Genomic DNA, 22,657 nt, shown 5'->3' with positions numbered 1-22,657 from the left:
TTGAAACTGGGGGGCCAAGAAGGTCTCAGGAAGTGGTGATATTGGGTGGCTTTTGAAAGATAACTGGGAATTTCCCAAACAGAGAAGGGGACAGATTCTTTCCAGGCTAAAGGAGAAGTAAAAGCCCCAGGGTGGTGGACAAACTGGGAGTATGAGAGCAGCAGAGAGCACGGAAGGTGTGCGGGGTGATGGTGGAGAATGGGGCTGGCAGGTCTGTTGAGGCCTGGCTGACAGGGCAGGAAGTTGGGACTTTATCTAGTCAGCAGCAGAAAGCCAGAAGGTTTTAGAGAAGGATGACAGGAGGAGACAGGCTTAGAAAGAAGGACTGCAGCAATGGCGAGGATGAGCTGGGAGTGAGAAAACCTGTGGCATGGAGACTAGCTCAGAGGGAGGGCCCTGAGGTCTTCCTGTATGTGACCAGGCTCTGAGTGAAGGCCTCAGGCACCTCCTTCATTTTGCTCAGTGGTGACACCAGCCAACCTCCCTAGCTTAGGCATTTTCTGGTCAGAGGAGGTAGTGGGCATTCATGCCCTCTGTGTGCCATCCACTCCTGGATGTTTTACACCTGCTATTTCTTTTCATTCCCCCAGTTCCCTGACAGGTAAGAATTGTTACCCCATTTTATAGAGGAGAGGACTGTGGCTCGGAGGTGTTCTTCAGGGAAGGCCACGCAGCTGGCAGGTGGCAGAGCCAGGCTGGTGTGACTCCAAAGTCCCTGTTCTTTCCAATGCCCTGTACTTACCTGGGCTTTTAAAAAGCCATGGGGCAAGAGGGAGGTCCTGGAATGCTAGATTTTCAGAACTTATAGGAGCCTGCGTCTGACTTGCAATGTGACTGGAATAAAGTCAGTCCCACATATTATTGGCTTTTTTTTTTTTTTCCTGAGGCATTTTTAATAGGAAATATCCAAAGGAGTGGCTGGGCCTCTCCTCTCTCTTGAACACTTTTGTTTCACTCTCTAGGTGTTGGTTACTCATCTCTAGACTCACAGAACTGGCTTGGCTGGTTTCGCAAGTCTTCCTTAAGGGCCCTGCTTGCTTTATCCCACCACCCACCCTCTGTCCCCACTCAGACTCTGAGCACAATGAAATAGCTTTGGCAACATTTTAGAAGCTGATATCACTGGGAACCGAGTTTCACTCTGGATGCAACTCATTGCTGGACAAAAAGATGGGCTCTTTCTTCTCTGAAGCAGAAGGTACTGAGTGATCAGCCAACTACTGCCGACCACAGTGGAGGGAAAGGTTCCATAAGTGCAGCATTTTCCACTCTTGGCTGCTAGGCCTGCAGAAGGTGGTGTCAGATGAGAGGCTGGCCCTTGAGAGTTGTTCATACTCCAAAAGGTTCTAAGCTGTTTCACTCACACGAAGAAGTCAGGTAAAGAGGCAATTTCAATGCCATGCTCTCTCATCTTCTCTTGACAAAAATCCACCTTGCGCCCCTTTCCTCCCTTCTAAATCCACAAGTATTTCCTGCTGCAGCCGGGTGTGCTCCACAATGAAAAGAGCAGGTAAGTCTTTCCAGGCTAAGGGGTTCCATGGCTTTCGGAGACCTACCTTTGGGCCAGGCAGAAGCAATGACAGAGGGCAGGAAAGCTCTGCAGGCTCCAGCAGCAAGAGGGTGGCACATTCAGGACTGGCTGGGGCTCCGTGGTGGGGATACTTGGCAGGGCACAGACAAGGCCATACACAGAGGTCATAAAACAAAATTTATCTTTAATTTGTAAGTGTCAACAGCAGTACAAAAGATGGAGTGATGACAACTAGATTAGGGTAGAGAGGACAGTCTTGAGGTAAATGAGCATAAATAGGCAGTTCTTATAGACACTCCCCTTAGGGGCCTGAGCCCCATCACGGCATATACATTATCACCCAAAGATGGCATGTTGAACATATCAGGAAAGCACCTTGTGCAAAAAGGAAAAACAAAAGTAGCTAAGGTGCCAACATACACCAGGATAGATAAAGACAGTGTATCTTTCAATTTGTCTTTTCCCTTAATTATGAGGCAGAGGAGGGGAAGACTTTGAAAAGTACCACTGAAAGATTATTCAATGTTGAGCTTTATCTCACATCAATACTGCACAACGAAATCCAAGAAGTTTGTGTATGCAACAAAGCTAAGAACAATGATTCATTCTTGTAAATCTGAAGAGATTTTTTTTTTCCATTTCTTTAATCCTTAGCAAACTTTTTATTATTATTATTATCAAGAGGAGAGTGTGAGAAAGATGTGATGGCAACCCTTAAGGTCATTTAAAAACTTTACACTGGACTGTACAAGATTTTTTTTTGATAAACTATTTACATTTTCAGACTTTCAAACATATTCAAAGCAGCAATAGACACTAGTTTTTATGTTTTTCTTTTTTTTTCTAATTGCCCAAATAGTTACCAGCCATGGGCCAAGTAGGTACCTGCATTATACATAGAATTTCTACAAAGAAAATCCGCAGTTAAAATTTTGCTCCAGGATGTATTAAATGCCCTTAGTAATTCAAGGGCCACACCCAGTGTTGCTATAGGAACCAAAGCACAGTACCTTGACAACAGAGTTGCAGTTGTCCCAACAGCCCTACACAAACTTTACACTTTGAAACAGCAGCCAGCATGTCAGTCCAGCATGTCAGTGAATTGTGCTGATTAAATTAACATAGAATACAATTTCACAATATACATCACAAACAAATTACAACGTCGGGGGAAATAAAAGAGTTACAGTAAGATAAGTTATGTAGTAACAGCTTATAAGCTTGTCTAAGGTAATAAAAATTTTACATGGCAAATACAATAATGAATGAACATAAATGCTAAGCATTCTAATTTGCTACAAGCTGGAGGAGGGTACAATAAAGACTGCACTTTCAAAAAAGCAAAAACACATATGACAAAAGAAGACAAAGGGAGAATGCACATGAGCAGACCTGCAATGTGCAGCATACAAAACAGTTAAATATTTGCACATTCCCCATACTCCAAGAGCACCAGCACTGAGGCCTCACTTTATGCTTGTGGTTCTTCAGGAATAAGAATCTACTGAGCAAGATATGTCACTGAGTTTTCTTCAAGCGTTCATACTGCCACGGACACTGATTAGAAGAGTATCTGCATTAAGCATTACCTTTCTGCCCCCATCCCGCCCACCCTTACCTCTGCCCCAAAGGTACCAGCATTCCAAATACTTGTTCATGAGTTTTTGGAAAGCAATCTGTCCCCAAAGGGAAAGACAGAATGGGGATGAAAAGGAAATGTGTTTGCATATCAATACTTTCAATGATATTAATACAGGGGAACGCTCAATAGGATATGGCATCAGAAACAGAACATCGTCGGCAGGAATAACAGACAGAAGTTGTTTATTAGGGAAGAAAACATGTCAGGGAACAGATGACTTAAGGAAATGATGCAAGTGCTTTTGTGAAAGGACAAATGAGGTCATACAATATTATTATACTTTGAGAAGTGAGCTTAAGTGCCAACTCAATTCTTAGACAAACGTGTACACAGGCAGGGCTACAGCAACTATTTTTGTCATTTTCTCATTAAAAAGGAAGACCCAGTAACAATTTCAATACATTCCTCTAGCTGCATTTCTTTGCAGTTGTTGGCACTTGGTACAGAACTTCTCATGTGATTTAAAATTACTAAGTGATTCTTTTTCCTCTCCCTAATGAGTTGGTGGAGGTCAATTCTTTGCAAAATGAGTAAATTGAGAGAAGCAGCCTCAGCTGTGCTGTTCAAGTGACCAGGCTGCCTTCCTACTGAGGGTAAATGGGCTTTCCCAAAACAATCCGTGCTTTCAGCTAGTGCCTGTGCTCCTGGCTAAGGAGGGTGTGCTCTGAAGAAGCAGCCTGGCTTCGGAAAGAAAAGAAAGCAGCTTTTAATTTCAGCCCTAGAGTGATCACGCCGTTTTCAAACACCCTCAGGCTCCTGTGGGGCTAATGTTCAGGGGAGGCCAGAATTCGACAAGCTCAATAGCACTGTGAGCCCACACCTGAATTTAGAACTTGGCCTGGGCTTTGGTGTCAGGACCCTGGCAAATCAAATCAGGCCTAAGGACAAGGCTGGAGAGTATCAAATACCTAATGAAGCAAACTGATGTGCTTCTAAAAGGCTGAGCTGGATATGTGTGAAAACAACAAAGCTTCCGTACCTTCCTGGAAAAGACACTGCTTCATATCTGCCAATGAAATTGAAAAGTTGTCAGCCTGGCGGCTCATATCTGCAAAGCGACCTTTTCTTTCTCTCTCCCTTCCTTCTTTTTTCCTTTCTTCCTTCTTTTCTCCTTTTCCTTCCATTCCATATGGCTTTTTTTTTTTTTTTTTTTTTTAGGAGAGGATTGTCTGGCAGTGTCCCAATTCTAAGTGACAAGGAGAACCCTGACCCTGTAAGTTCTTTAACAGAATGGAGATAATTTTTATCTTTGATCTGAAGATACTATGAAATAGGGAGCATCGCAAAAACAAAGTTGCTTAACATTTTTGAATCTAAACTGACATGGTGGGACTTTTATTAATGGCCAATCTCAGAGGTGGATTTTTGCCTTTGTAATGGCATTCATGTTTCTTGCTATTAAATGGTCACAGAACTATCTTAGAAGATTTATGTGGACTCACAAAGCAAACTGTCTCCTAACCGTAGCGGAAATTTAGTATGTCCAATCATCAACTTTCTGTAAGAAAAAAGGGAAATGTCTGGATCTGTGGACAGTGGATTCTGAACTGCATGAGAACCCTGGTGAAGCATTTTGCTGTCCCAGCTGCAGGCCGAACACTGCTCTCTCACTCACTGTAGCTGATAACTCACTACCCCGAGAGGCACAGTGACTCATCAACTTTCAGTTTGGACCAACATCTACGGATAGAGAACAAAAAGGAAATACATAACTTATATCTCACTAAGTATTCATGAACCAAAAATAAATTCTATTTCTATGTTATATTTACACATTAGAAAAATCTAAAATGAGATGGTAAAGTCATAAAAACTTTGTTTAAGCCCCACTGAAAATAAAATGAAGTGATCCTTATGATTGTCATTCCTAATTTCCATGAATATTTAGAGCCAAACTTGGCTAATAAATAAACTGCTTATACACAAAATTTAGATTCAAATACAGCATTACTGTTTGATCCAATGAAAGAGACGTTTACAATCAGATCATTCCTGAATAGCCTTTCATTTTTAAGAACATGGCTAAAAGTAACTGAACCCCAGTACTGAGGCAGAGCTGGAGCTAAAACAAAGTGTTCATACACACATGTATTTTGCATAAATAAATGAAATAACAAGACATAAAAATGACTCAAATCCGGCAACTGTGAGGCAAGCCCACACGAGTCGAAACAGATGACTTTTGTTCATGTAGTTTTCGTACAACAGTTTCACATTAGTCAGAAGTGATAAAAAATACCATTTATATCCAGTGCTTATAACACTTACGAAACAACATCTGTGAGTGTGTGTGTTTTTTGTTTTTGTTTTTTTTTTTTTACTTACTATGAGCAAAATCAAGTTTCAGTCCTAAAGAACAGTCCTTTGTTCTCCACCAGCCCAGAATATTATTTTGGCATGGTCATAAAAACAAACAAAATTAACCTACTATGCTAAATGTTTGCCTTTGTGCAAAATTAATTACATACAATACAATGCTAGCCATACAACACTCTACCAATGCAACAAAATAAGAAAGAAGTGAGAGAGAGCAAAAGCAAAAGCCAAAAAGAAAGAAAAAAAAACACACAAGAATGAACTGAGGAGGAGAGGTATATAATCAAAGAAATCAGTAAGACAATAATAAATACTCAATTTTTGAGAAAAAAATGACCTCCTCCTCATTTGAAATAAATGTACAAAAACAAATTTCTAATCCCCAACCAACATGAATAACAAAGCATTCCTATCAGTACCTTAATCAGCTTATAGAGAGCACTCCCAGCTAATGGAATAGCTGGTAATTTCTTGGCTAGACCTGTTTATTGCTATTAGGCCTTGAGCACTCTTAAATAAATACGAAGGTACATTATTTTCTTCCAAGTGACAAAATGGCTCAAGAAATCTGATGGGGCTGTTCCTATGTCCTGGTGATCGGATTCTGGGTTGTCCTATGAGGTGAACTATCCCATTCACTGATATTCTCCCATTAAACCTCTCTGGGTGAAGACCCCCAATAGGCAACCTGTCCTGGTTTCAGGAAGGGCAAAATGGCATGGCAGAACTCCCTGTAGTTAGGAGATGAGGAATAAAACCTCACTGCTTCCCACCCCAGCAGCATGTCTCCAAAGAAATCCTTGTGTGACAAATGCAGTTCATCTTGTTCACACGTAGGCATATCCCCATGTGGCCATGGATAGAAAGTCAGCCAGAGGAACTCATCTGCTGCCCCCGGAGCTATCTGTTCCCCAGAGTTAACAGTAGGAACATCCCATATAGGGAATGTATTCCCCTCCTTCTCCTCCCTTATGGTTTTCTTTCATTCTCTAGATGTATCACGACTATTTGCCACCATCTTTGCTCTGAGGCTGTCATGTGGCTTCTTGCATCCTGGGGATTTTGCAATGAACTCCCTGGATGTGCCAGCTGGGACAAGGCAACTCACCGTAAAGATGCCAGCCCATGACAGCTTCACTGAGATTCCTGCATGGCCCACAAGCCTTGGGCTTCAGGTTTGGTCACAGGCCTCCCCTGCCTGGCAGTCACCACTGTTGACCCTTGCTGCTGAATGGAATTCAGGGGGAAATGCCACTGATGCAGACCCTACCACTTGTGAACTGAATTAGGGGAAAATTCTGGCAAAAGAGTTGAGGTCACAGTGAACCTCAGGGGCATCCCTGTTTAAGTGTAAGACTATATACCTATATCCCAATACACAGCCCTGCAGCCAGATATATACTCATGATTAAAAACAATAATAGGTTTTTAATAATATCTTGGTTTCAGAAATGCTTCCAGGCGTTCTGGGAACATAAAATCACTATGTACACAGGAGAAGGAGGTGAAAAGGACTGAAAAGTTCTTTGGGGAAGGAAGGTGAAAAACAAGAATTATTAAATTAATGCCACCAACAATTTTAAAAAAATAAATAGTAAGTGGACCCTTGACATTCTGGAATGAATAAATTATTTAAGAGAAAATGTGTTAAGACTGAATGTCAGGGTTAAAGGCAAAGGGATAATGGATGTAGTGAGAGGTGGTCTCAGGCAGAGAAGACCACTCGGTCGATATCTGGTGTGGCGGTCGCTCTGGTGTGTGTACGTCATACCACATCACACACTGATGGCATGTCAACAGGCAAACACAATTGGGTCCATGCACTGTGGCAACCTTGTTCATTCCTTACAATATCTTGTCTCCAGATTCCTGAGTACTTTACCATTTTCTGGAAAAAAAAGTTGGTTTGCTATTTTATTTTAAGATGCCAAAGATTGTCTAAGACTTTGCAGTGTCTCCTTTAAGACTTTCAAAATATTAAGATTCAAAAGTTATGAAAAAGTTTGGCACATTCAAAGTTTAACTCTACACATGGAAAATTGGAATTCCGAGGCCTTTTGAATATGCTCTACATGCAGCTGCACACGCCGTGGACTTGTTCTGTTCCACAATATGAAATCCTCAGTTGTTTTCTAAAATAATTCAGAATAAAAACACATTCACAACCTGTAGGCCGGCACAGCATACCTGAGTGAGAATGTTTAACCCCATCTAAAACAGTAACTTAAACCTTTATCAACATCCAAAAGAAAAAAAAAGTAAGACAAAAATATAAGACTTGTAAGACATCTACGGGTTGAGATAAGTTTCAAGTCCTGGTGTCTCATATTTAATATGTCTTCACCTAAATTAAAAAAAACAACAACAACAATAACAATAACGACAAAAAACTCAAGTTCATGAAAAATCAGGGAAAACTTAATCTGTCTCACACTTTATGAAACAATTAAGACCATTCTGCTGATGTAATTGTGGAGCCACAAATGCATGCGGGCTCTTTAATAACTTTTTGTTGGGGAGGGGGGTGAAATGTCAGAGTACTTTAATTCAGCAAACAAAAACTCCTCAGTTGGCACTGACAGCCTCCGGGGCTTCATTTTCACTGCTATAGTCTGATTTGGGGTCATCTTCATAGTCATCATACATTTCCATTTCATCCTCTCCATTAATCATTTCATTTCCAGCTAGGCTTCCGCCATCTGTCTTCATACCATAAGTGCTCTGGATGACCGGGAGGCTGGGCTCCGGGCTGGCCGAGGTGCTAGAGCAGTCAGATGTCATCTGAGGCGATGGTGTGGTAGTTGCCATAGTGATAGCACCAGGATACACAACACCTGTTCCTGTGGTGATTGGAATCTGAGGCTGTTGCCTACATAGATTCAAAAAACAAAATAAGACAAGGGAGAAATATCTGTATATGTGTTATGTACAGCACTGGAATTTAACCCCTACACTTTCCAAAGGGAGCCCTAAATAAATGTTAAATAACATTCTAAGCAAATAAAATGTGACAAAGTTGTTCCCTGGAGGAGTCCTGAAAATCTCCTTGATGCTATGTTAAGGGTTAAACCAATATGATGGAGCAATTTACTGACGATTTTGCAACATAAAGGCAGGGTTCTTTTAACTTGGTAAATATGCAAAACTTGGATAACACCTGGCATTAGGAACAAATGATGTAATGAATTTCGCAAAGTTACATGTGAGATAATTTTTGAAGATCTCCCAGCACATTTTGAAAATTAGACTAGTGGCATGAAACACATTATAATGACACTATTAAGCAGGTTTGTGTCTTCACCTTGGTTTGAGAACTGTATAAATCAAGAAGAGAAGGAACCTAGCATGTCCCAAAGAGTGAGATTTAGCAAAGCATTTATTTGTTATTCATGTAAATGTCTACATATTTCCATGGCTGAACTTGTTAGGAAGAATCCCTGTGGAAGGATCATCTTGGATGTCATTACTGCTGAGGCCCTGGGCTGGAACTGGGGCTGGGATTAAGAGAGTCGAGAGTAAAGAGCAGTGAGAGCTCTGCAACTCAACAGAGTAGAGTTGCAGAGTAGACACCAGATACGCTGCCTCACCCTAGATGCCAGAGGGTGGCAAGGCCTGGACACCAGTTCACTCCTCCATAATGTTACCCTAGTTTAAATAAACTTAACAGATCCTTTGTGGAGGTCAATCTCTTCCTGCAGGGAGACATGACTACTGTCTCTCAACTTCACTTAGGGCATTATAACTGGTACACAGGAATGAAAGATCCAACTAACTTAGAGAGAGACTGTGGCTAAAGTATTATTTTCACATATGCAATATTCACCAGAAGTTTCTCAATCTTTTATGGATCGTAAATTATAGTCAAAATTTGTTTCAAATGGTCATTGTAACTATCCTTTTGGAGCCTCAATTTCCACATATTTATAAAAGCCGGGGTTAGGGAAGTTCTGGAAGGTCCTTCCACTTTTTGTACTCATGACTTCAGGTCAATTATCACTTGGACAATTCTTACTCACCCTACACATTATCACTGAAACTTTCTATCCATCTCACTTAAACAGGAAAATATCCTGAATCTATGAAGAAGTAGCTTAGCTACTTGCCATTCTTTGACATGTCCAGAGGAACATAATTTTCTCACAAAGACCTCCACACCCTCCAGCCTGGCAGAGGGAGAAGGGATGGAGATGGTTTAGAAACACGGTGTAAGATATCTGTTCACGCTGAATTTAGCAACCTCTTTTAATCACCACAAGGCATATCATATCCCTAACATAACATATAAAATATTTTCAGGTATACCGACTCACCCAATTAACATCATGACCCCATAAGTTACTATTTTTTCCATTTCCAGATGAAGAAAATCAGACCTTGCTTCAAGCCCTGCATTCAATAACCAGCAGAGCCAGAATGTGAATCTAAGCCATTGGCTGACTTGAATCCCATCACTCTTTCCTTTATAGATATTCAATCTACAGATACACTAAGCTCACTGTATATCATAAAAATGCCTGACTTCTATAGAGCCTGTCAGCATCTAGCTGACACTAAGCACTTGACATGGATCCAGTTTTTATGATTCTCATGGTGAGTTTTTTTGGTTGCCTGAAGGAAACAGATAATAGAGGAATCTAAATCAATGTATAGAAGCATCATATAGAGTATTAGTTTCCCTCTTATTGAATCAAATTTTAAAACAGTATACTTCTGGCTTCCTAAGTTTTGGGCAAATTAACACAAATTAAATTTTATGCTAACCTTACCAAGATATTGAATGCCCATTAATTTTTTTACTGAATTTGAACAACTGCAATAAAATATTTTTGCCTTAATCACATTATGAGTGTAGAGTGAAAGCTTTTACTGCAACGTTAACCCATTTTGCAGATTTCCCAATTTGGCAAGCTGATCTATAATATAAACTCTGCATAAAAACAAACTATCAAATGATTCGTTTTCTTTTCACAAAGAATAGATGGTCACTTTTTGCAGTATTTTTATCTATATCTGATATAGATATAGAATATCTATATCAATAGGTCTACTGAATAAATTTAAATTGAGTTCATATTATGCGCTGGGAACTATATTTAGGTGTTTTTACATTATCTTCTTGAATCCTCATAATAAGCCAGAGAGTTAGGTATCATTTTCCCTCTTTTATACATGAAGTGACCAATTAAGGTTCAGAAAATTCAAGCTGTTTGGTCAAGGCCATGCAAGTACCATAATCAGGAGTTGAACCTTCACCGTGTCACAAATTCTCTAGTACATATCGAGATCGGGGCGAGAAAGGCAAGCTCACACTATCAGAAAAATACTTAGCAATTTAAATTGGAATTGAAATCTTCTACACTGGGCTCCACATAGTTCAGAGTATTTGGACTTTAAGCTGGTAATGGAATGCTAAAAATAAATAAACAAGCAAATAAAACATCTGTACAATTTACTTTCTAGAGTGAGAGTGAGACACATGATATTCAAAAGCCTAGTCCTGGGAGTGAAGAGATAGATATGGCTGTTTTAAGCCCCCAGACAGTGCTAAAAGCCAGTGAGGGTAAAAATCCAGGGGTTACTCCCCACCTGGAGGAAATGAAGGGAGTCCAGCTCTGGTAAGGGTCTCACATTCACATACAACTGTTCGAGGTTGTACATAAATGCTAGAGTGAGAACTTATTCCTGTGAGAGATGATTTTTGCCTCTCCAAGCCTTCTGGGAAGAAGGTTATGTGGTATGGTGCAAAGAGCTCAGGTTTTGGAGTCAGATTGGCTTGGGTTTAAATCCCAGCTGCACCAGTTACTGGCTGTGTGATCTTGGGCAGGCTAATTATTATCACCGACATTGCCTCTCCTCATCTATAAATTAGAACAATCACATTTGACAGGATTGTGAAGATTAAGTAAGAACATATATGCAAAGCATTACATTACAGAGTAGATGAAAATGTTAATTCCCTTTCCTTTTCTCCTTTGGGAAGCTGGTGTAAACCTCACAGAGAGCAAGCATGTCCTAGGTCTGGGGGAGCACCAAGGAAATGACAAGGTAATTCTCTGGACTCTCCATGAGTGCTGGCCCACAGGAGCCATTTGGAATTGGCGGTTAATTGTCAAACAATACTCTAGTTCACAAGCCTGGCCAGGAGAGGACTTCCTCTTTACCACAGAACGTAGAGAAGGGCATCTGAGATGGGAAAATGTTGACATCTTCTAAGAAATGTTTAAAAAGGAAAAAGTACCCAAACAGTAACATTTGGTTCTGTATAACCCTTTCTCTAACTCTAACTCCCTCCTTTCTCTAATTTCTGAAATATTTCCATTATACCCTCTGGAACTCAACTGTTAGTCCTTACTGACTCACCTTCTTGCTCTAACTGAAACTTGGCTCTCTCTCTAGGCCATGAGTCTCCCTAAGGGCCTTGGAAGAGTTGGTTATTTGCTTTCCATGCCCCTCACATGAATGGGCCTGGAGGTGCGGTAGTTCGCTTCCTAGCTCCTCATTGCCTCTTCCAACCTACTTTTTAATCCCTCCATCCTAAAAATCTCATCTTTGAATCTCATGTCACCAGACTACATCACCCACTCATACCTTTATCTACCCACTGCCTGATCAGTCCCCCTCATTCCTAAAAGATGTTAGCTCCTGGCTCACTGTTGCTGTCTGTTCAACATAACCTCTGCCATGATCCTTGATGACTTTGCTATCTCTGTAGATGTTCATTCTAACACCTGGCTATCTCAGTGTGACCTCCCCTCCACTGTGATAATCTGGGTCCCTCCCTATCTTAGTTGCTTGCTCTTTTGTCATACAGTGGACCTTGTCTTTTTCATCTGTCACTCCTCCCTAATCTCAATTTTAAATATCCCACTCTGTAACCACCACACCTTATTTTTCTAGTTTTCTCCCTCTAGTGCCCAGTTTATGATTTCACTCCCCATTCCCTCTGAGGAGCTACGGTTTCCTGACCCTTCAACCCACCTTCACTGCCCTCAGTTACTTGAGCTTCTCCCTGCTTGTGCCCCCACTTTACCTCTTTACCCAGTTCCAATTCCATGGTTACTCACTCCCTCGCAGACACTCTTCATTCTCTCACATAGCAAAACTCCAACTTTAGTTCAGTCTAACTCTCTGCCTACTCTGTTTAGCCACACAGCTGAACTTGGCTGGAGAAAATATGCTGCCATACTTACTAGTCTCTAAATTTACAATCCTGTACTTCAAACAGGCCTCTGGTGCTGTTCAGCCATCATATTGCACATTGTCCTAGCCCACTCCTTCTTTTAGCCTCCTAGACAATTACTTCCTAGCTTCTTAACTTTCCTCAAATATCCAACTTCTTCTCCCTGTTTCTCACTCCAAGCTAATGGCCTGGCTTTCCATTTCATGGAGAAATTAGAAGCAATCAGAAGAAACTTTTCACAAACTCCCACTGTCACATTGACAGGCCTCCCTGTATCTGTGCCCCATTCTCTGCCTGCCTTCCTATATTTTGAATCAGCTCATAATCCAACATAAGGCTAACCCCTCTGCTTGTGCACTGAAACTATCTGTTCTTGTTTGCTAAAGATATCTCTCCAACAATTGTCTCTCCCATCTGAATCATTAATTCTGTATAGAATTTCCAGCAAAGATGCTATAATCACTCATACCATAAAAAACAAAACCAAAAACCTCTTTCTTGGCACATGTCCCCCTCCAGCTCTTGCTCCATTTCTTTGATGTCCTTTAAAGCAAAACTCTTTAAAAAGTTGTCTTTCTTCATTTCTTCTACTCAATTCTTTCTTAAACCCACTTCAATGACTCCCAGTACGCCACTGAAACAGAGCTTATGAAGGTCACACCATCAATAATCTTCATATTGTTAAATCCAAAAGTCAGTTCTTGGTCCGCATGTTACCCAGATCTATAACACAGGCAGCATTTGATATAGTTGATCATTTCCTCCTTGCTAAAACATTTTATTCACTTGTTGTCTCAGATGCCGCACCCTCCTGGTCTTCCTCCTATCTCATTGGCTGCTCCTTCTAAGTTCCCATCTCCCTGCCATCTAAGCACCGAAGTGCCCATGGATTCAGTCCTTGGACTTCTTCTCTTCTCTATCTAAATTTATTCCCTTGGTGATTTCATCTAATTCCATGGCTTTAAATATTATCTATATGCTGACAACTTCCCAATTTATATCTCCAGAAAGCCTCTCGCTCCTAAATTCTAGACTCATATATATATATAAAACTGCTTCTTTGATTTGGATGTCTAAGTGCTGTCTCAATCTCATAGGTGCAAAATTTAAAGTCCTGATCATTCTCCCACATACCTGCCCCTCTCATGGCCATCCTATTCTTGGCTAATGATTACTTCGTCCTTCCAGCTGAATAAGCCAATCTATGATAACTGTATTTCTTTCAAACCCGGTATCCAATTGATCAGCAAATCCTATTGTTTCTTCTTCAGGAACACATCTAGAACCCATCTACTTCTTACCACCTCCACCCCTACAAACCTGGAACAAACCACCATCAACTCCAATCTGGTTTATTGTAAGAGACTGGCTTCCTTGCTACAGGCCATTCTCCCTTCAGAAAATTCTCAACATAGCAGATAGAGTGACCCTTTCAAAACCTAAGTCATATGAAAGCATTCCTCTGCTTAAAACTCATCAATGCCTTTCCATCTCACTCAGGGTCAAATACAAACTCTTCACAATGTCTTACAAGTCTTTTCATAACTTGGTTCCTTGTTATGAAGACTATGGCTTACAAGTCTTTTCTATTACTCTTCCTACCTACTCACTTTGCTCCTGTCATTCTGGTCTCTTTATTTCTTCTTGGAACAAAGTAGGCACAATCTTTCCTCAAAACCTTTGCAGTTGCTGTTCTCTCTGCCTACATTTCCCAGATATCTGCACAGCTTGCTCCCTTACCTACTCAGGCCTTTGTTCAAATGTTGCCTTCTCAGTGAGGTTTTCCATGACCACCCTATTTAAAATTGCACCCTATATGCTGAAACTTCCTACCCTTTTCCTTACTTTACTTTGTTTAAGGCACTTCTCACTATTATTTATTTATTTGTTTGTTTGTTATTTGTTTGACTTCTATCACTAGAATATAAGCTTCAAGAGACAAAAATTTTCACTGACGTAGTTCCAGAACTCAGACTGCTTGTAACATAGGAGGAACTCAGTAAATATCTGTTAAATATATAGGATGAATGAATGAATGAATGAGAGAAAAACAAATGAAAATCCTAGGTAATGTATTCCAGGGAAGAAAAGATGTAATGAGAATAGCTGTATGAAAATAACCATCTTTAGATGCTTGAATGGCTATTCTCATAAACAAAGGGAAGATTTGTTCTAGGAGACACGAAAGAAGATTAGAACCAACCTGCAAAGTAGCAGGAAGGCAGATTATGGCTTAATTAACAGAAAAGAAAACTTGCTAGCATTAGGAAATGTTCCACAAAGGAACTAGCTCCCTTGGGAAGCAGTGAGCTCTCTACCCCTGGAAGAGTTCAAGTAGAACTTAGGGAAGACTCCTACAATGGTTTGAAGTATATAACATCTGACGCCCCTTCTATGTTGCAACTAATTCTGTGGATGCAAAATCAGAAGCTAACCATCACGCTGATCTTGCTCTCTTACTATCATTATCAGCATAAAAAGAGACTAAAAAACAACTAACTGTACATAGCTAATTACAGTTGAAGAAACCTGGCTTTCAATGGCTTCCAAAATCTTGCTCCACCCTACCCATCTTATGTTTCCTTTACTGCCAGGAAAAAGCCTTAGGCTACTTCCTTTTTTTAACCATTGAATATATCCACATTTTCCCCCATGTGTTCATGCTCTCCTCCATGCTAAAGCAGGAATCTACTTCCCGTAAGTCTGACCAACCCAAACTTCAAGTTCCTTCCTCAAGAATGCCCCATGCTTGCCCATAATGCATAATAATCTCTCTTCCTCTGAGCTTTATTTGCTCTTGTCTACAAAATGAAGATCAGTAGTTCATAAAATGTTATATGCAGTGTTGTGCCATGTCTTGTGTGTGTATGTGTGTGTATAACACACTATTATATGCTAATCTATTCATATATGTATCTGGCTTCTCCAACTATAGAATTTTCTGAAACTCATGTGTACAGAAATAATGCCTCATGTACCATATTAATATAGCAAAGTGTTGGACACATAGCTGGTTTCAAGGAGGCCCTTACCAATTGACTAACAAATCAATGAACAAAATAAGAAATCCAGCCAGCAGGCTCAAGCTTTGTCTATCAGAAATTACTTTCCTAAAAAGCATTTTTTCCTTCCTTTATAGATCAATTTCAAAGTCAAAATTCAAACACTGCAGATTTCACAAACAGGAATAGCTGGCAGGTATTGGGCTTTGCAAATAATGAATGTGCACAGCAAAACAACATTTGTGGATGTTTGTAAAAGTATATACATGAGTTGATATGAACAGAGATACTTAAGAACTCTTCCTCCCAGTCTAAGTAAAGAGTAAAACCTGGCCCTGATAGAGCCCACCATTGCTACATGACTTCAAAATTACAGGAATATTTCTGGAGTGTAATCTAGCTTTCCCAATTACAAAGTAACTACATATTTATGCTGGCAAAGCCCCATTGTTTGCTGATCCTTCAGACCCTTCAAAGTGTATAAATAAAGACAAGGAAGTCTGTTTCATTAGGAGATAAGCCTATACGTCACATATCTCTGTAGCTGATATTGCAGGAAGGAACAGAAATAATATTAATCTGTTCACTTTACCTATTGAATGTTCTAATCCAGGGTCTTTACATAAGGACAATACTTAAAAGAGTATGGCTAATCTATGCTAATGTAATTGTATTTTATAAGTGTCTTAAATAGAATTGATTCAACCTCTTTAAAATTAAGATTAAAATGGCAAATGTTCAAATCACATATAATACAAGGCACTAAAATAAGTATTTTAATATAACATAGAATATATACTTGGCACATAGTATTATTTTTCTAGAATAATAATATTTACTTGAATTTAAAGCTTTTCATATGCCAGGCAATGTTCTAAGCACTTTACAAATAGTAAGTTACTCAGTCTTCAAGAAGAGTCCTGCATATGTCATTGGTATTGTCATTCTCATTCTACATATGAGGAAACTGGAGTAGAGAGGAATAAATGTTTCCCAAGGGCAAGGGGAGAGTTCAGATGGATAAAGACTGCCATGTATTACTTCCTACAGCCAAGAAGGTGCAGATCTAGTATTTGAGCCAGACTAGTCTGACTCCAGAATTGATGCTCTTAACCACTCCACTATACCGCCTGTGTGTAATGTCATGTCCTTACCAATGGCCTTTGGTAAAAGGGACATATGTTTCACATTCACATAAACCTGGTTTATATCTCAGCTCAGACATTTACTAGCTGTGTGGCTTTAGACAAATTATTTAACATCTCTGAATATTGCATTTTTCAATTGTATAGTGGGAATGATATTCCATATCTTGCAAATTATTTGCAATAATCTGTATAATCCACTTGGCAGAGTACATAGCACACAGTAAGTATTCAAGAATTTATCTTTATCATTGCTAAAAAAGTAGCCCCAAATTTAATATTTTATACTGGTTTTATATCAGTATCATGGGGAATTGTTTCCAGGACCCCCCACAGATAACAAAATCTGAGGATGCTCAAGTCCCTTTTATAAAGTGGTATAGTATTTGCATATAACCTACACACATTCCCCATATACTTTAAACAATCTCATTATTTGTAATAGCTAATACAATATAAATGTTATGTAAACACTTTTTATACTGAATTGTTTAGGAAATAGATGCAAGAAAAAAAAGTCTGTAGATGTTCCATACAGATGCAAACACTGTAGACCTAACTACATAGTGTACTTTAGCAATAATGTAACATTTTCTGGAATTTTTTTAAAAAAAATTTTGATCCAAAATTGGTTGAATCCACACACATACGGAGGGCTGAATGTACCTGCATAATTCTCTATGAGTTCATAGGTAAATTACCAAATAAGTTTCAAATAAATGGCAGTATATTTGGTCACAGTTCTTGTGAAGACATCATTGTAGCTATATGTACCCTAATGAATAGTCCCTCTACATTAATAGTACTCTTATCTGGATTATTACAACATTTCGATACTCTGCAAACTGAAGAGGTTAAAACCAAGGCAAGAGCTAACTTTGCTCCATTCCATATTATTGATAAATTCATTTCATAATATCTAAGTAATAAAAAAAAAATCTAACTCATCAGCCACAGTTGTGTAGTCAGTAAAATGCATGAAAATGTTGAGCAGTATAAGCATTTTTATTGGCTTGAAAGTTATGCATGTCCTTTCAAAATCAGCTATAAAAATTGATCTCACCCCATTCCATCAAGACATCAATAGCAATATTTGAATTTTTGTTTGTTTTTTGCTCAACTCTTGTAATAACCTCATATCTAATAAAGATCAATTTCCAAAGATAAACCTCAGGAAATTAATAATCTATCAACTACAACCACTTAAAAGAGAATAAAAATCCTTAAGCAGAAATGACACCTGGCTCTATGTAGCAAGCATTATCAAAGCTGGGCAGAGAGGAAAATGCTCAGCATTGATATTAAAGAATAAGACATTGTGATCATTGCCTGCTCTTCAGTAGCCCTATTCTGCAGTCTAAAACGATCCTTCCATAAAGGACTGTCCTATACTATCAAGAACAGGATACTTAGTCTCTAAATTTCAAAGCTCTTTTTTATGCACCATATACCACAAGCAGAGACTTCATTTTCTCCAAGTGCTAAGAGCTCTTGCTCAGAGGGCACAGCCACACTCATGACTGCGCACATAGGGCCATGAGGCATATTTTGAGACAAAATGGTAAAGACAGTTCCTCAGTCATTTGGCATGATGAGGGCCAAGACCTGAATTTGAACCTTTGCTCTTTATCACCTTTCTGTAGCCACAAGAACTCTCTAAAACTCAACTTCTTTATCTTATTTAGAGAAATATGGGACTATATATCTAAAATCCTAGTATATGCTAGATAGTCAATAAATAATAGATGTTATTAAATTGTTTTAGTTTTTTATTTTACATGCATTGGTACTTGTGGTATTTTGATCCAGAGCTGTTTTAATGTACCTTTTGGCAAAGGGAACTAAATTCAATAGTATTACTGCAACTCATATTTTCAAATAAGTATTACATCAAGGTATTAAAACAGTACCTTTAGTAGCCTCCCAGACTGGCGAAACAACCCCGCTATGTATCACTATACACACAAGGAACATGACTGAGGACAAGGGCAGGAATCACAAAAGGTCTCAGACTTAAACTTTGGATTGTTCAAAAGAGATTATACACAATCTTAGAGATGTACTAACAGGATTAAAAGAGAATGTTTATCACACAATCTTAAAGTGGACTATGAATTAGTATTTTTCATAAAACCTCTAATTATCTGAATAGCCCAATTACACCGCATTGTGCTTTTTAGTGTTAAATGCATTACCTTTAAAATTACAAACATTTATAATATAGAGGAATTTGGTAATCCTATTTTGTCATGTCTTCATTTGTTAACATACTGGGATATTTTATAATAAAGTGGCTTAAGCTTCTCTCTACCTCTAAAAGGTTCTGCCATGGTATAAAGAAATTCACTGATCATCTGGTGTGATATAAAATACGGTTTTCTGTGATACGAAATACGTATTAAATAGTAATGATAATGCTAGAGTTCACCTTTATTGATATTGTATTAAGCACTATATAAAGTACTTTTAAAAGTGTTGCCTCATTGAATCCTCTCAACAATCATACAAGATAGTTTCTACTATTCGTTTCATTTTACACATGAGAAAACAAAAGTTAGAGAAGTTAAATAACTTGTCCAGATAGATGGCACAGTCAGTATGTGAACCCCAGCAGTCAAACTCCAAAGCCCACGCTCCTCCCCAAAACGCTGCAGTGTATTGCACAGATTCATGACCCAGACTACTTTCATTGGCTTTGTTTTCTTACTCTATTTACTATTCTTTTTAAACATATGCTCTGAAACCAACTTTTTGTTCCATGGGGTTACCTCTTGAGTGCCCTTAAAAGTAAATTGCTCTTTATTTCTCCTTTAAGGTATCTCTTTTTCTACCTTCAAGTGAAGCTCTCTTAGTTCTCTGGCACAGCACAGCTCCTCAGTTCTCCTCCAAGTTCACAGCAAATGCAGCTTCCCTCTTGCTTACTCCACTTCTCTCTCTCAAGCTCTTTCCCAAGTGTTTCCCTACTCTGAGTCCAGCTGCTTCAGGTCTGTGCCTCAAATGGCCCTCTGGGTTTGCCACCCTGCTGTGCTTCTAGGTCTAGGTATGTTGGAATCTACAGTTATCTGCATCCCCACTTATCCTGACTACTGTGGTTATGAGGGGCCTCTTTTGAATGCAGACAGCCAGTCAGCCAAGTCGAAATTTATACCAGAAATCTATTACCTAATTTTTAAACAAAATGACATGAAATCAGACTTGAAGATATCAAAAGCATGTCTAGTTTCTGATTTAAGCAAGAAAATACACATTGTTACTGCTCCCACCACAGAATAATTTACTGCAACAGGAGTTCTGGATCTTATCCCAAAAATGAGATCCTCTAACCAATGTCAAGGCCAATTATCTTGTGGTAGATCCCACAACAAAAGCAGACTATTGTGATTAGAGTCAGAAGCACCACCCAGAGAAGCTGGAAAGCTTCTGGGGATTTCTTAAGGTTAGTTTTTATTTTTTCTCCCTGTGTGTCTGCTTAAATAAACCAGCAGAAACTCTGCGTGTGGGCACTAAGCATCTTAAATTGGCTTGGGAGACAATGACAGGGGTGATCAGCTGGGAGTGAGCTCTTCCAGGTTTGGCTTGATTTGAGCAAAAGCCATGGTGCAAGGCAGTGCCCCTATGACACAGCAAAGATTCTCATGGCCAAGCCCCTTCAGTATGTCACAACCTCCTCTTTCCCTAATCTCCTTCCCAAACATACTGCCAGTAGCCATCCTATAGTTACTTACTGCAAAAGAAAAGCCCAGGTGGCTAAATTCAGGAATACTTACCCCACAGTAAAGAACTGCCTCATTTCCTGTCTCCGAGACCTCATCAGTTGCTTATACTCCCCAATCCGAAGCTTTTTGCCATCAACAATGCAGGTGCGTTTCGGTCGGGGTTTGTATTTATAGTTTGGGTACTTCTCTAAGTGGATCTTGCTTAGCCGGGCCTGCTCTTCATAATAAGGTTGCTTCTCCTGGTTGGACATTGATTTCCAGCGAGATCCTAGAAATAAAAATAGCCTTAAGTACCCAAGTGGTCAAGGCAACATATTCTAGGCAAACACAACTAGATATACCTTTCCACCACTTCACTCATCTGTGTGCTGGGTGGCTCCAATTACCACATAGCACTTGCTATCCCAACTATACTCTTATAGTACAAAGCATATAACACTTTCTCGTACTATTTCCCTCAATAGTTTAAGACTGATGCTACTATACGTTTTAAAATATATCTTTGCTGCTTAAAGATCATCGCCTACACCAAGATCTTTCCCCATCCATCTGCCTATCCTCTCAACAGGGTTAAAAGGCTAAACTTCCTAAGCATACTTTTGAGCATGACAGGATTCTCAGGAAAAGCTTTCTTTGTCCTAGAAATTCAAACATCTCCCAAACTCCAAGTATCTTTAGTGCAACTATCCTTTGACAAGATGTCAGCAGATGTTGAAATCCTTCCATATATGAAAAACTACTGTGCACAAGTCTCCCATGGCCTAGGTAATTAAAAAACCTAAGCTCTACTTAAGAAGTTATAGCTTTAGAACCGGAAGGTACCGTTGGAATTATATATACCATTTTCAAGTACTATAAACGTTCATTCAAAGCTGTACCAATAAAAGTACAAAAATTTTAATATGGTTTATACAGGAAGAAGGATAAGTATTCACTTCTCTAATATTGTTTATAAAGAATTATCTAAACACTTGATGAAGAGGGGATGTGTTTTTTTACATGTATCAAATTGCATTTTTGTGTCTCGTTGGTGAATAAAGCGGTAACAGCTGTGCAGGCTGGATGTTAGCTACTCTTCAGTGGAGATTTTTCGTACATAAACAAATGGAAAAGTTGTACAAATATTCTCTGCAGCCAGCAATATCCTGGTCTGCTTTAATAGCACATCCATCCCTGCTCTTTCCTGATTGTTGTGCAAAAGTTGTGTAGAAGGCTTATGCAGATATGCTTCTCTCTGTTCTGCTGGTTTCCAGCAGCTTAAAGCCCCAATTAACAAAGAATTCTTGGTGCTCTTGAAATGCTTGCACTTAAAACTTTATATTTTAATGAATATACTTACTATATTCTTAATAATTTTTTCACAGAATGCACACAAATGATATAGATTCCCCATAGCTGCCAAAATGGAAAGAGAGAGGCTCTGTGCCCATCTGAAAGCTTACTCATATTGCTACTAAAAGGGCAGAAAAATAAGAAAATCTTCAAGTTAGATATAAAACTGTAAGGCCAGAGAAGCACTGATTTTTTTTTTTTTTTTTTTTTTTAGAATGTCGTTTAACTAGAAAAAAAAAAAAAAAATGTATGTCCACTAGGAACATTTTGGTTTGAAAGGTATTTAAATTCAAAAGAATAACATCCCTATGAGTAACTCTGAAGCTCTGAAAATGAAAACCACACTTAATTGTAGTGACATTTAGTATCCATTTTGAAATTAGAAAATCAAAAGAAAAAAAAGAAAAACATATTTTAACACTTCACCACTATTTGATCTTATGTATGTTTTAAATTTTTCTTAGAGGTCACTGCCTCAAAATTCCTCAGAATCAAGTTAAACTATTTATACAATGACAAAACACGTGTATCTGTGCATGTCCAGATCACTGATATTTACTCAGGTTAAATATTTATTACTTTTGAACAAAACATTTAAAAAATTAAAACCACAGTTTAAGTCTCTAATGTTTTTCAGCTTCTTAAACGGCTTCCTTTGAGATTTTGTCACATCGTGACAGCTTAAGTAGAACAGTGCCTTCTGTGTTTTTCCTTTTTAAAGAGGAAACATGTTGACTATAATGCTGCATGTTGAATAAAATATGTTTAACATGTTGAGCACAATAATTCCAAA

The 22,657-nt window shown here is 38.9% G+C and overlaps 1 protein-coding gene across 21 annotated transcripts in view; it reads right to left on the bottom strand.

The window, feature by feature from the left end:
* Window positions 1-1,695: 1,695 nt before the first annotated feature.
* SOX6 (SRY-box transcription factor 6) overlaps window positions 1,696-22,657 on the bottom strand; it is a 705,024-nt gene continuing 684,062 nt past the window's right edge. For 16 of the 21 annotated variants that reach the window (XM_031933892.1, XM_031933891.1, XM_031933893.1 and 13 more), the window contains 2 exons: window positions 20,584-20,800; window positions 7,956-8,358 (listed from right to left, as the gene is read on the bottom strand). In XM_031933892.1, the coding sequence (XP_031789752.1) occupies window positions 8,055-8,358; window positions 20,584-20,800 (521 nt within the window). In that variant the 3' untranslated portion in view covers window positions 7,956-8,054. Of the gene's footprint in view, window positions 8,359-20,583; window positions 20,801-22,657 lie in introns of all 21 variants that reach the window. The other 5 variants (XM_031933900.1, XM_031933897.1, XM_031933902.1 and 2 more) reach the window with 2 other exon arrangements.

The sequence above is a fragment of the Piliocolobus tephrosceles genome, chromosome 13 (genome assembly GCF_002776525.5).
Source record: "Piliocolobus tephrosceles isolate RC106 chromosome 13, ASM277652v3, whole genome shotgun sequence".
NCBI lineage: Eukaryota > Metazoa > Chordata > Mammalia > Primates > Cercopithecidae > Piliocolobus > Piliocolobus tephrosceles.
The sequence above is the reverse complement of the archived record's forward strand: the minus strand, read 5'-3'. Positions and strand labels throughout refer to the sequence as shown.